General features: G+C 54.7%; 1 protein-coding gene across 1 annotated transcript in view; it reads right to left on the reverse strand.

Annotated features, from left to right (window-relative positions):
* The window catches only part of C1_1H22orf23 (chromosome 1_1 C22orf23 homolog), an 81,149-nt gene that overhangs the window by 24,463 nt on the left and 43,861 nt on the right, over positions 1–12,825 (reverse strand). Inside the window, exon 5 of the mRNA XM_086936462.1 lies at positions 684–784. Within this exon, the coding sequence (XP_086792588.1) occupies positions 684–784 (101 nt within the window). The remainder of the gene's footprint in view (positions 1–683; positions 785–12,825) is intronic.

Consider the following 12,825-nt stretch of genomic DNA (forward strand, 5'->3'; position numbering starts at 1 on the left):
CTTCTCGCACTAAAGACTCCCATAGAAAAAGATCTAGGGAGAGGAAACATAAAAAACATCTTCGTGATCACTCTAGACATTCTCACCGTCCTTGAGAACACCGGTCGATTTCGAAGCAGGCGTCGGCACAGACTTGCTCGCCATTGAGAAGTATGATGACAGTACCACGGACTGAATGACAACACCTCAGGTACCGTTAAGTTCACTGGCGGCTTCTTCCGAACAGGGGCAGAGGGGGATTGGATAATTATTTTTTTTTAATCTTACCTTCTTCACAGTCGCCGTACCCTCTTCTCCATCCTCACTTTGCAGTGTCGGAAGCACCCAGGCTCTCAGCCTCTCCCAGCTAATCACAACGCTGCATGAGCAGCATCGTGATTGGCCTGAGCAGCCTGTTTGTCCCTCTGCCTCATTTTCTCTCTTTGGCCCCGCACTGAACCCCGGTGCCCTGTCCTTGTTTATCTCCTCCATCTCATGCCCCCTATCTCTTTCCTCTATAGGTCACCCAAAATCTTCCCCCTGGTCCCTTGTTCTCTTTGCCATAGGTGATCCCGATGCCTCTAGCCTCTCTCTGTCATAATGCTCCATGTCTCTCTCTGCAAAGGGCTCCTGTCTGCCAGCTCCCCTACCCCACGCTCTCTGCCCCCAGGTATCCTATTCTCTACTATGAAACTGTGAATTACCTGTGAGATCTCGGTCTCCACAATGGTGCGGAATTTCTTGCCCTGACCCAAGGCTTCCATCTCATCCAGGAACTGCCGCCTCTCCTGGATCTCATTCACCACTGGAACAAAAGAGTACAAACCATGTCAGCATCAGAAACTAGGGCATTATTATTACATGTAACCCTGACCCAGCATGGCAAGCCTGGGACCAGGCCCTAAAGTAGGATCTCAACCAAGTCTGGAGACAGGTTTAGAACTAAGTTTGGATGCATGCTTCGAGCCAGGTCTGGAGGCAGGCTCAAAAACAGGACTGGAGGGAAGGAAGCAATAGACTTGTAAGCTAAAGAGAGGAATCTGGCATAAAGAAAGCGAGAAGCCACTTCAAGAGGGAAAAGAGACACCAGTAGAAAAAAGAATGAGGCCTAGAGCGAAAAAGAGGACCCATAGGAGAACAAAAGAACCAGACCTACAGGTAATTTGGACTGGACTAAAAGGGAAGGAAGAACTAGGCCTGGAAGGAAGAGAGAAGCAAGGTGGGAAGAGAATACCATCCTTGAGGAAACCTTGACTGGCATTTAGGGGTAGCCAGACCTAGAATCGACGGAGGAGCCAGGAGAGAGGAAAACGCACGCTACCTAAAGGTGAAGAAAGGAACTAGACCTGAAAGGGAAGGAGTAACCAGGAGGGAAGAGAAGAATAATGACGGGTGAAAAAAAATTCCAAAATAAAAAAATAGGACCAGCAAAGAAGAAAAGAGAAAGGGAAAGGAGGAACCATACCTTGAAGAAAGAGAGGAACCAGGCGGAAACAGGAGGCCCAGGCTTAGAGGGGTACAGAGCAACCATAAGTGAATGGGACAAACATGCTTGGAGCACAAAAGTAACAAAATCTGAAGTGAAAGGAGAAATCAGACTCGGAGATCTGTTTATTGTAATATGTGCATTTGTGGATGAATAGCATGAAGCTGAGTGCTATGGATAAAAGTGCCTGTCCGTCATTTCACCTAGTTGGGAAGGTTTTGGATGTCGTGTATGAAGACCTGAGCTGCATAGTTATGTTTTGTTTCTGCACTTTTGTCTGTTTTGAAGCAATATATAGCAAGAATTAGGACCCTTCTTTCTGTTCATCTATGCGCTAACATGTAGGACTCTTAAGCAATACATGTTAGTGCATAGATGTACGGAAAGTGTGTGAGTGTATTGTGTTCTATAGGGAAGGGTTTTGGTGGCATGCATAAATGGCAGACACTGCTCAAACCGTGTTGCAGCAGACGTGTCACAGTGCCTACACTTGGGAGTTAGAGAAAAATGTGAAAAAGTGGTCATGCATGCATGCAGATACCTACCTATTGTAGACTGGTTTGTATGACACAGTTTAAACCACATTGAGTGGGCATAAGAATTGCCCATACGGAAACGATGCTACTCATGGAAGGCGCGATCTTGCTTGAACTATACATTTTGCAGTACACAGAAGACCGGGAGAGGGGCAATATGAATGGGCGCATCATACAACCAGCTATATCTGATCTGATGAGTCTACCCAGGAATAGCGCGGTATCAGTACTTGGGACTGGTCTCTCTAACCAGCCTTGCTATACGATTAGTGAGGTCAGTTCAGGAGCAGCAGCAGAGAAACTCATAATAATGGGTAATATAAAATAAGCCTTGCTGGGTTGTCTGAGGACACCCCCAAGAAGCAGCAGATTACCAACTCCAAGGAATGGGCATTTTACAGTCCGTCACACTGTATGATGTGAGGAGCCTCGCTCTCCAAGACGAGGCTCAGATGCAACCCACAGGAGTGGGCATTATGCAGACAGCCCTACTAAATAGTCTGAAAAGTCCATCCAGAGATGGCAAGGGAGAAACCCATGGGAATTAGCATTATTCAACCAGCCATGCTATATGACCTGGGCTCTGAGGTATCCCTCACAACCCAACAAGGGTGGCAGGGAGCAACTTAAAATGGGCATTATACTATGAACCATGCTTTTTTTTTTTTTTTTTTTTTTTTAAATATATTTTTATTGCAGGAATCAGTAAATCGTTGCAAAATCGACCAGCATTATAACACAAGCAATATCATCGAAATACAACCCTCTGTCCCCGCACCGTAAGTTCCGTACACAGCCATCCGGCCCACAACCCTGGGGTCGGGCGGCGAAATTCAATGGGGGCTCAGAAGGATGTCAGAGCTGGTCCGGATGATCCACTGTCCGTCATCTGCTTTTCCAAACAAGCCTATAAAAACCCAAAAGAAAAACCCCCACCCTCAAAATACTACTAACCAAAGTAAACTCCACCCAACCCCGCCATCAGCGCCTGGGAACAACCGCAACAGGATCTGCTATGGGACCCACGGGGAAAGCAACAGGACTAATAGTGCAAATGTTTAATGGGACTCGGGGCGAGTCGCTTCTTCACCTTCAGAGTCGCTGGGGGCGCAATAATCCCTGAGGGCCTGCACTAACATTTCCCACTCCAACGCTGCCTCCTGCGCCTTCTCATTACGCTGCCTCCAAGCCAGTTGGTATCTCAGTGTGCTCTCCCCCGCCGCCCACTTCAAGAGCTCGCTGTGCCATCGACTTCCTGTCGGACCAACTCGTGCTTTCCAGTTCCTGGTCACCTCTCGCTTAGCAAGAAGGAGCCCTAGGTCGATAAATTTGCTGGAAATTTTATTCTTGGGGGTATGAGGGAACCAGTGTAGGAGTCCCACCGCCGCATCAAATGATAAGGATCTCCCCGTCACCTCCTCCAGGGTCTTCCCCACTTCCACCCAGTAGGATGATAATCCCGGGCAGGCCCATAACATGTGGAGGAGGTCCGCCTCCCGAGCTGGGCACCTAGGGCAATCCGCCGAATTCGTGGCAAAATACCGCTTAATTTTCACTGGGGTCAGATATGCTCTATGGAGAACGTAATAGTGGACCAGCTGAAAACGGGCGTGGCGTGTGCCCTTCCAGGCGCGCCGCACCAACTGGGACCAGGTCGTCTCCGGGATCTCCCTGCCAATGTCCTCCTCCCAGCGGTTTCTCAAAGTAGTGAGAGGAGCCAACCCTTTGTTGATCAATCTACCGTAAAGGCAAGTGACCGCCTTCACCGTGCCCGCAGACATCATCACGTATTGGCATACCGGAGATAAGGTGGGTTCCTCCTGCCCGCTCTTCCAGTGTGCCTGGATCGCTCGAACAATGGCCGAGTGCAACAGGAAGTCACCACGGGGGATCTCGAAGCGGTCGATAAGATCCTGGAAGGGCAAGAGCGCTCCGTCCTCATACAGATCCCCAACTAGCTGTAAGCCGGCGTCCTCCCAGGCCGCCAATCGTGACCAATCGCCTCCATGGGGGAGGGCCGTCAGCATCCCCAAAGGTATTTCGGGCGCATACGGTGTTCTCAGATGGCCTCGGGCGTGAGCTCGATTCCAACACAGGCGGACGGTCCGCTCCTCCAGTGACAAATCCCGCAGGGCCAAACGTTGTCGCAGCGCTATGAAGGAGAGGACATGCCTGGCCATGCCCGTCCCCCTTCTGTCTTCCGGGCCCCGGAATTCCCGGGCGATCTCCTGGGTGAAGGTCTGGAGCTGCGCCGCCAGATAATACTTTTCAAGGTCCGGCACCGCAAGCCCCCCCTCATCTTTCGGCCTTATCAGGGTCTTGAGGGCCACCCGACGGCGGCCCGAGCCCCAGAGGAATCCGACCACCATAGATCGTAATAGTCGAAACGTGGCCGGTGGGACCCAGATCGGTAGTGTTCGGAAATAATATAAGAGCCTGGGAAGCGCCACCATTTTAAGCAGAGCGATCCGTCCCGCCACCGAGAGCGGCAGCGTGGCCCAGAAGTCCATGCAGCCTCGAAGTGCTCGAGTGCTGCGGGCAATGTTCCCATCCAGGAGGTCGGATGGGTCGTGATAGACGAATACCCCCAGGTACTTAAAGCAGTCGGGTTCCCATCTAATCTCCCTACTTAAAGTAGGAGCGGGGGCACCCTTACGAACCGGGAAAAGACAGGTCTTGGACCAATTCACCCGGAGGCCCGAAACCTCCCCAAACTCCGTGAGCGCCGTCGCCGCTCCATGTAAAGCGCCGAGCGGGTCCTCTAGGAAGAGCAACAGATCGTCTGCATACAGCGAGACGTAGTGCGGGCCCGAGGGCGTCCACAGGCCCATATAGTGGGCTCCCGATCGAAGACGCAGCGCGAGTGGTTCCACCGCCAGCGCAAAGAGAAGTGGGGACAACGAACACCCCTGCCTCGTGCCTCGTTCTACCGGATATTGCGAGGAAATCAGTGGTCCCGCCCGGACCCTGGCCGATGCAGAGGCATAGAGAACCGCGGTCCATCTGATGAAGCCCTCACCGAGGCCGAATCTCCGCAGCACCGTGCAAAGGTAGTCCCACTCCAGGCTATCAAAAGCCTTCTCTAGGTCCACCGATAAGACAACCGGGGACGGGGCATCCACAGACGGTTCCCCTAGCAAACGGAACAACCTGCGAATGTTCATAGTCGTGTTACGCCTTGGGATAAAACCTGCTTGGTCCTCATGCACCAGGGAACTCATGTGCCCCAGCAGCCTCGAGGCCAAGATACTGCTCAGTATTTTATAGTCCACCGTCAGCATCGATAAGGGACGGTAAGACCCCGGGTCGGACGAGTCCCTTCCTGGTTTGAGGAGAGGAACCACCAGCGCCTCACACATCGAGCTCGGGAGCCGCCCCAGCCTCTTCGCCTCTCTGTAGACCACCAATAACCTAGGGGCTAGGAGGTCAGCATAAGCCGCATAAAACTCCACGGGCAGGCCGTCCAGGCCCGGGGTCTTATGTCTCGCCATCCGTTTAATGGCACCGCGGATCTCCCCCAATTCAATGTCGGCCCCCAGGGCTTTCGCCACTTCTTGCTCCACTGTTTGGAGCTCCAGTGGGCGTAGATAATTATCGAGCCGGTCAGGGTCTCGGGCAGAGCGACTGCGGTACAAACTTTCGTAATAATGCCGGAAGCAGCTGAGAATCTCCGGTTGAGTGTATACCTCGGTTCCGTCTGCCTTACGCATACTTGTCGTCAAAGAGGACTGACGCGTGGGGTTTGCCAGCCATGCCAGCAGCGCGCTCGATCTGTCCCCCTCCGCGATGGACCGGACCGTATAGGCCTTGTAGTCAAAACAGCGAAGCCGTTCGACCTCCGCCGCCACCTTCTCCCTCGCCTCCGCCGTGTGTACCTGTAATTCCGGGCGCCCGGGGCGGCGAATTTCCAGCTCGCGGAGTTTCCGGTCCGCTGCATCTAGGTCAGCTAGGATAACGCGCCTCATGCCCACCTTCTTAGAGATGCAGTAACCCCTCACCACTACCTTAAAAGCGTCCCACTCCAACGCTCTTGTACTCGCGGTGCCGCTGTTGGACGCAAAATATTCCGATACCGTATCCCCCAGGTCCGCCCTGAAAACACTGTCCTCAAGAATCTCGGGTCGTAACTTCCAGGTGGGCACCGCCGGCGCCCCGGGGAGCCAGCGAAGGTCCAGCAGGAGGGGGTTATGGTCTGAAATGGTCCTGGACAAGTACTCAGATCGGACCGCTGCCGAAACCAGTTCGGGCGAGCCAAGAAATCCATCCAGTCTGACATGCAACTCATGCAGGCTCGAGAAGTATGAATAGTCCCTAGATGTGGGGTGGTGCGCCCTCCAGATATCCGTCAGACCCCAGCGGGTCTGCCAATCCTTACGACCCTTAGCCGTGCGACGAACCGGAGAATCGGGGAGGGGTGGATGTGAGCGGTCAGTGTCTACGTCCACTACCGAGTTGAAGTCTCCCCCGAGCAAAAGGGGCCCGGAGAAGAAGTGGGCCAGCGAGCCCGATAACCTGGAAAGGAAGGCAGTCTGGTCTATATTAGGAGCGTACACACAGCAAACGTTCAAGTCTCTCCCTCCTAAAGTGCCCGAAATGGCCACGTAACGCCCCTCTGGATCTATCACTGTTTTCGTGACCTGGAAGGGGACCCCAGCTCTAACCCATATTAGCGCCCCCCTGGCATACGCGGAGTACGATGTGTAGAAGACCTGCCCCCTCCATCTACGCTGTAGCGCCGCCCCTTCCGCCTTGTTCAGATGAGTTTCCTGCAGCAGCGCCATTTGCACTCCCCTACGCACTAAATAAGCGTGGGCTTTGTGGCGCCTGGACATAGTATGAAGCCCCCTCACGTTCCAAGTAACACATTTCAAGTTAGCAACATCAGCCATTGTCCCATATTGTTCTCGCACAGTCTCCCCATCCGGGTCCCCACAAAAAAAGTACATCATTCACCCCAGCACTGATGGCGGCCATTTTCCCCAACCAAAGCCAAACAACCCAAGAACGAACCAAACCCCCACCCACCCTCCCCAGAACAGGACCCAAACAGCACCATCCAGATCCCATCCAAACCTTGCCCACCAACAACCCAATAACCCCTACTAATCCTGCGGTCGCCACCGTAGGAGGGCCTTAAGGGCCAGGTGCGGGCCGGGCGGAGGCAGTGGGCCCTCGACGCTCAGGCTACCAGGACTAAAACAAGCCCAAAACAGTATCAAAGACCCTCGGGGCAAAAACAGGGGCACCCCACCCTCCCCGCCCTCGTTGTCAGCATCCATTGACTGCAACCGCCTCCCCCCTGCCGGGCCCCCTCCCAAAATGAGGTAGCTCACCCCGTTACCCCTGTCCATCCAGAAGGTCTTCCACCGACTTCGGTGTGATCACCGGTGTATGGGCGCTATCAGTCACTGAGTCCTCGGAGTCCGATGGTGCCCCCTCGTCACCCGGGTCCGCTTCCTCTTCAATGGCATCGTCCCGTGCGCCAGACAACTCAGATAACACCTCCAGCACTCCCCTCCGCTCCGTCGACGTCTCTGCAGTTGAGGGCCCCCCTGAACGGCCGCGGCGATTCCTAATCCTCCTGGATCGCCGTCTCTGTTCCGGCTCCTCCGCCTGTTGGGATGAGGAGCCGAAGCCATCTTTCCCTGCTCTGTAAAGCTCGAGCCAGGCACAGACATCCTCCGGGGTGTCGAAGAATTGAGTCTTGTCATCGACAATGATGCGGAGCCTAGCAGGATAGAGTAGCGAGTACTGGATGCCCTCGCTCCTGAGCTCGCGCTTGACCGCCAGGAAGGAGAACCGCCTGCGTTGAGTTTCGTAGGTGTAATCCGGGAAGATGTTCACCTGACTGTTCGCCACTTTGAATGGACCATTATGTCTGGCGGCATTGAGGATTAAGTCTCTGTCCCGAAAGTGCAATAACCGCGCCACCACTGGTCTCGGGGCACGTCCCTGCTGCGGTGGCCGCGCCGGGACTCTGTGGGCACGCTCCAAGGTGTAGAAGGAGGATAGCCCCTCCGGGGCCACCGTGTCACGGAGCCAGGCCTCCAAGTATGCCACCATGTCGCCATCCTCGATCTTTTCCGGAAGGCCCACCACACGGATGTTGTTCCTCCTGTTGCGGCCTTCCGCATCTTCCGCTCTCTGCTCTAGGGTCGCAATCCGGGATAAGGCATCCTTCATAGTCGCAGCCAAGGTTCGCTGCGCCGGCTCCAAGGTTTTCACCGAGCTCTCCACTTCCTTGACCCGGTCCGAAAGTTTGCCGTGGTCCGCTCTAAGGAGACCAAGGCTCGTCGCCACCTGGGCAATGTCCTGTTGGAGGGCCGATCGCGTGGTCGCTATCGCCTCCAGGACGCGGTCGAACTGCTGTTGCATCGATGCACCACCAGAACTCTTTGGGTCCCCATGTTCCTCTTTGTCCTGGGTCTCCGAGTCTGAGGCGGTTGGGGTAGGCCCCTTGGCTCCTCTAGGTTTCCCCATGTCGCCGGGGGCACTCCGTGATGGTCCAGGAGCAGGCGTCTCCGGGTGCAGATGCCGACCACGACCCTCCCGGTTACTGAACCTCAAGTCGAGTATCGGAGACCTCCTTCTCCAGGGCCTGTGGGAACTTCTCCGCTTCGGCTCGCGCCACCACCGCGGCGTCCGAGGGCACCGATAAGGGGGCGGAGACAACCGCCGCCAGGTCGGGCAGGCCCGCACAGCCGCTAAAGTCCCGGGGTGAGGGTCACCAACTCCACCGGACGGTTTGTGGCGCCAGAGTGTCGCGCCTCCCATGGAAGTGGACTGGCCAGGAAAATGTAGCTAGGTGCGGTGTCGTGAGTGGGGCCACCGCCTGGTTCACCCGACGTCCGCTCACGGGATCCACTATAACGTGGGCATCCGCCCAGTCACCCAACCTAGTGCATTCTCGTTGTAGAAAGTCCGATCTGACCGATATCTAGTGCACAAATCAGCAGGGGATGGCAAAGCCGGGGGCGAGACGCTGCTGGCGACGCTCCTCCAGTTCAATGGATCCGGCTAGGGGGACAATGAAGTCCGGGCGCCATGTTGGGTCGCACTCCGCAACTCCGCAAACTTCGGTTTTACGCCGGATCACCACTCGTCCGAGCCACATCAAGGGCCCTGGCAGGTCTTCGTCGGCCCGTTCAGCAGAATGAGGGGTCCGGGGTGCCCCGCAGCCTCCGATTTACAGGATAATCACGGGCTCAGTCCCGGAGCCGAGCTCTCAGGCGACCATCGCCATCGGCGCCCAAGCCACGCCCCTTACTATGAACCATGCTTTATACTGGTTCTACTCTACTTAGAGTCTGTTTTCCTTTTAAAATGGCCTTCATCATTTTTCTGCATCTTTTAAAAAAAATTGGGACCAGCATTGGGAATCACCGTTGCTGGGGCAGCTACACGTTCTAGAAATTGTATAACATAACATAAGCTACCGCCCCTTGCCAAACACCCCACATCCCTGCAGTGGCAGGCAGAAATCCCTAGGAATTGCATTATACATCCTGCAATACTATATAGGCTGAGATTTCCCATGAGTGGCAGGGGAGCTCACCATAGAATAAACAGATACCACACAACTACATATCCATGAGCATCTTGGACAAACCACATGTGTGAATGATATTAAGGGATCAACATGAGACGGTGTCAATGAGTGATTCAAAACAAAACAATCCACGTCAATTAGGGGCCTCAGGCTGAAAGGTGATCTGAATCAATAATGGATCAGCAAACCCTCCCTCTCCAGAGGTGTGGGGTGATATCTGTGGTTCAGTGGGAGGATTGGCGCCGATGAAGGAGGAGGACGCCACCATCTTGAGTCTTGTAGAAAGTGTTGTTGTGGAGATACATGCTGGTTGTGCATATCCAAGTGTCGCGTATGTGGGGAAGAGCAGGACCCTGCCATGAGAGATGCAAGAGGAGTATACTTGTGTGTGTGTTGGTGTAAACTAGGGAAACTGCAGTACTCTATCAAAATGCATTTGTTTATAGAACACGCGATGGAGAAAAAGGGGAATGGTTAATGGAAAGACTAAGATGCATGGTAAATATGGCCTTAAGCCCTTCCAGTCCCATACAAGTAAGACAACACAGAAAACTTCCTTAACTCTCCACCTTTTAACCTTATTTCCTGTGCGGTTAAGAGGGAGAAGGCAAGGATTAGTATGGGGAAAAAAACATCCAAAGATGACATCAGCTGGGGAGAGAGCTCATGGGGTAAGCTGCAAGGTAAGAAGCAACAGAAAAGGGCCAGGTAAGTGGTGTGGTAAGCACAGTGACCGACTGACCACATGAAGATTAAAGCATGCAACATCTGTAGGGAGAAAGAATATGCCATTGTGGACACAGAAATAAACAAAAGATTGGCTAGTCTTCGAAATGCACTACATTTAAAACAAGAACCTCTCAATGCCATCTCCTCACTTCTAAATCATGATTTCTATTCAACAATAACAAATTACCTTTGTCAATGGAATTTTGTGTTTTGCAGAAAAAAGAAAAATATTGCATGAGCAGTTAAATCTTAAAGAGCTCCTATACTCATATTCTGCTACATAGTACACCCCTACACTGGTACATGCACTGGCACAAGCTCGGTGTCAGTGCAATGACACACCACATAGAATGATATACAGTATATCCAGTGCAGACAATGCGTCAACACTCTTAAATAGTAGGATCCTTGCCTTGTGGACTGGGAAAGCTCCTCTGGGGTATGCTTTGCTATTCCTATGTTCTCTTACACCCCTCTCCTTAGGCATGCTGTCGCCACACTCTTCTGCCTCATGATAGGATTACAGATAGTCATAAATGATAGAATAATTTCCTGCTGCATGCCTGGACCCTAAAGCATTTAGGGCCAGATGTATCAAGAATTGGTACATCTGGTCAGTCCGGTCGCTCCTCCTGCCGTGTGGCCCACCCTGAGTGTGCCCGATCTCCTCCCGCTGCCGCCGCCGCTGCCGAGTTAAGACCTCTGCCCCTGTCTTGGTTTGGCCCCTGTCCCTGACTGTCCCTCTGTGCCTGCTTGTTTCTCTCGTTGTTAAGCAGTTTTGGTATCGCTGCAGTTTTCTCGTTTTCTCGTATTTGGCTCTGTAAGTGTTTGTTCCATTGTCCATCGCTCCAGTTGTTCCCTGCCCCACCCCACTCCCTGCCGCTGCTCCCTCGCGGCCCCACCCCGCTCCCTCCAGCATCTCCACACGCTCCCCCCCACTCGCCACCCCCCTCCCGCCTCCCAGCTGCTCCTCCCTCCCACAAAGTTATATAAGGCAAGGCTCACGGGGCAAGGAGCTGTGACCTGACCTGGCCTGGTCAGTCCGGTCGCTCCTCCTGCCGCCTGGCCCACCCCGAGTGTGCCCGATCTCCTCCCGCTGCCGCCGCCGCTGCCAATATAGGACCTCTGCCCCTGTCTTGGTTTGGCCCCTGTCCCTGACTGTGCCTCTGTGCCTGCTTGTTTCTCTCGTTGTTAAGCAGTTTTGGTATCGCTGCCGTTTTCTCGTTTTCTCGTATTTGGCGCTGTAAGTGTATGTTCCATTGTCCATCGCTCCAGTTGTTCCCTGCCCCACCCGCTCCCTGCCGCTGCTCCCCCGCAGCCCCACCCGCTCCCTCCAGCATCTCCGCACGCTCCCCCCGCTCCCGCCTCCCAGCTGCTCCTCCCTCCCACAAAGGTACAAAAGGCGAGGCTCACGGGGCAAGGAGCTGTGACCTGACCTGACCTGACCTGGTCAGTCCGGTCGCTCCTCCTGCCGCGTGGCCCACCCCGAGTGTGCCCGATCTCCTCCCGCTGCCGCCGCCGCTGCCAAGTTAAGACCTCTGCCCCTGTCTTGGTTTGGCCCCTGTCCCTGACTGTCCCTCTGTGCCTGCTTGTTTCTCTCGTTGTTAAGCAGTTTTGGTAGCGCTGCCGTTTTCTCTTATTTGGCTCTGTAAGTGTTTGTTCCATTGTCCATTTCTCCAGTTGTTCCCTGCCCCACCCCGCTCCCTGCCGCTGCTCCCCCGCGGCCCCACCCCCCGCTCCCTCCAGCATCTCCGCACGCTCCCCCCCACTTGCCACCCCGCCCCCGCCTCCCAGCTGCTCCTCCCTCCCACAAAGGTACATAAGGCGAGGCTCACGGGGCAAGGAGCTGTGACCTGACCTGACCTGGTCAGTCCGGTCGCTCCTCCTGCCGCGTGACCCACCCCGTTTGTGCCTGATCTCCTCCCGCTGCCGCCGCCGCTGCCGAGTTAAGACCTCCACCCCGGTCTTCGTTTGGCCCCTGTCCCTGACTGTCCCTCTCTGCCTGCTTGTTTCTCTCGTTGTTAAGCAGTTTTGGTATCGCTGCCGTTTTCTCGTTTTCTCGTATTTGGCTCTGTAAGTGTTTGTTCCATTGTCCATCGCTCCAGTTGTTCCCTGCCCCACCCCGCTCCCTGCCGCTGCTCCCTCGCGGCCCCACCCCCGCTCCCTCCAGCATCTCCACACGCTCCCCCCCACTCACCACCCCCCTCGAGTGCCTGGGTGACGTCCTCCTGGTTTCCGTGGGGATAAATCTGAAGATCTTGTGGAGCATGCGCAGGGTGTTGAAGCACGAGGATGAGACGGCGTTGACTTGTCTGGTCATTGACAGGGAGGAGTCCAGGATGAAGCCCAGGTTTCGTGCGTGGTCTGTTGGTTTGGGAGCGGTGCCCAGGGCCGGGGGCCACCAGGAGTCGTCCCAGGCGGAGGGTGATGATCCCAGGATGAGGACTTCCGTCTTGTCTGAGTTCAGTTTAAGGCGGCTGTTTCTCATCCAGTCGGCGACGTCTTTCATCCCTTCGTGTATGTTGGCTCTGGCGGTGGAGGGTCGT

The sequence above is a fragment of the Lissotriton vulgaris genome, chromosome 1_1, assembly GCF_964263255.1.
Source record: "Lissotriton vulgaris chromosome 1_1, aLisVul1.2, whole genome shotgun sequence".
Taxonomy (NCBI): Eukaryota; Metazoa; Chordata; class Amphibia; order Caudata; family Salamandridae; genus Lissotriton; species Lissotriton vulgaris.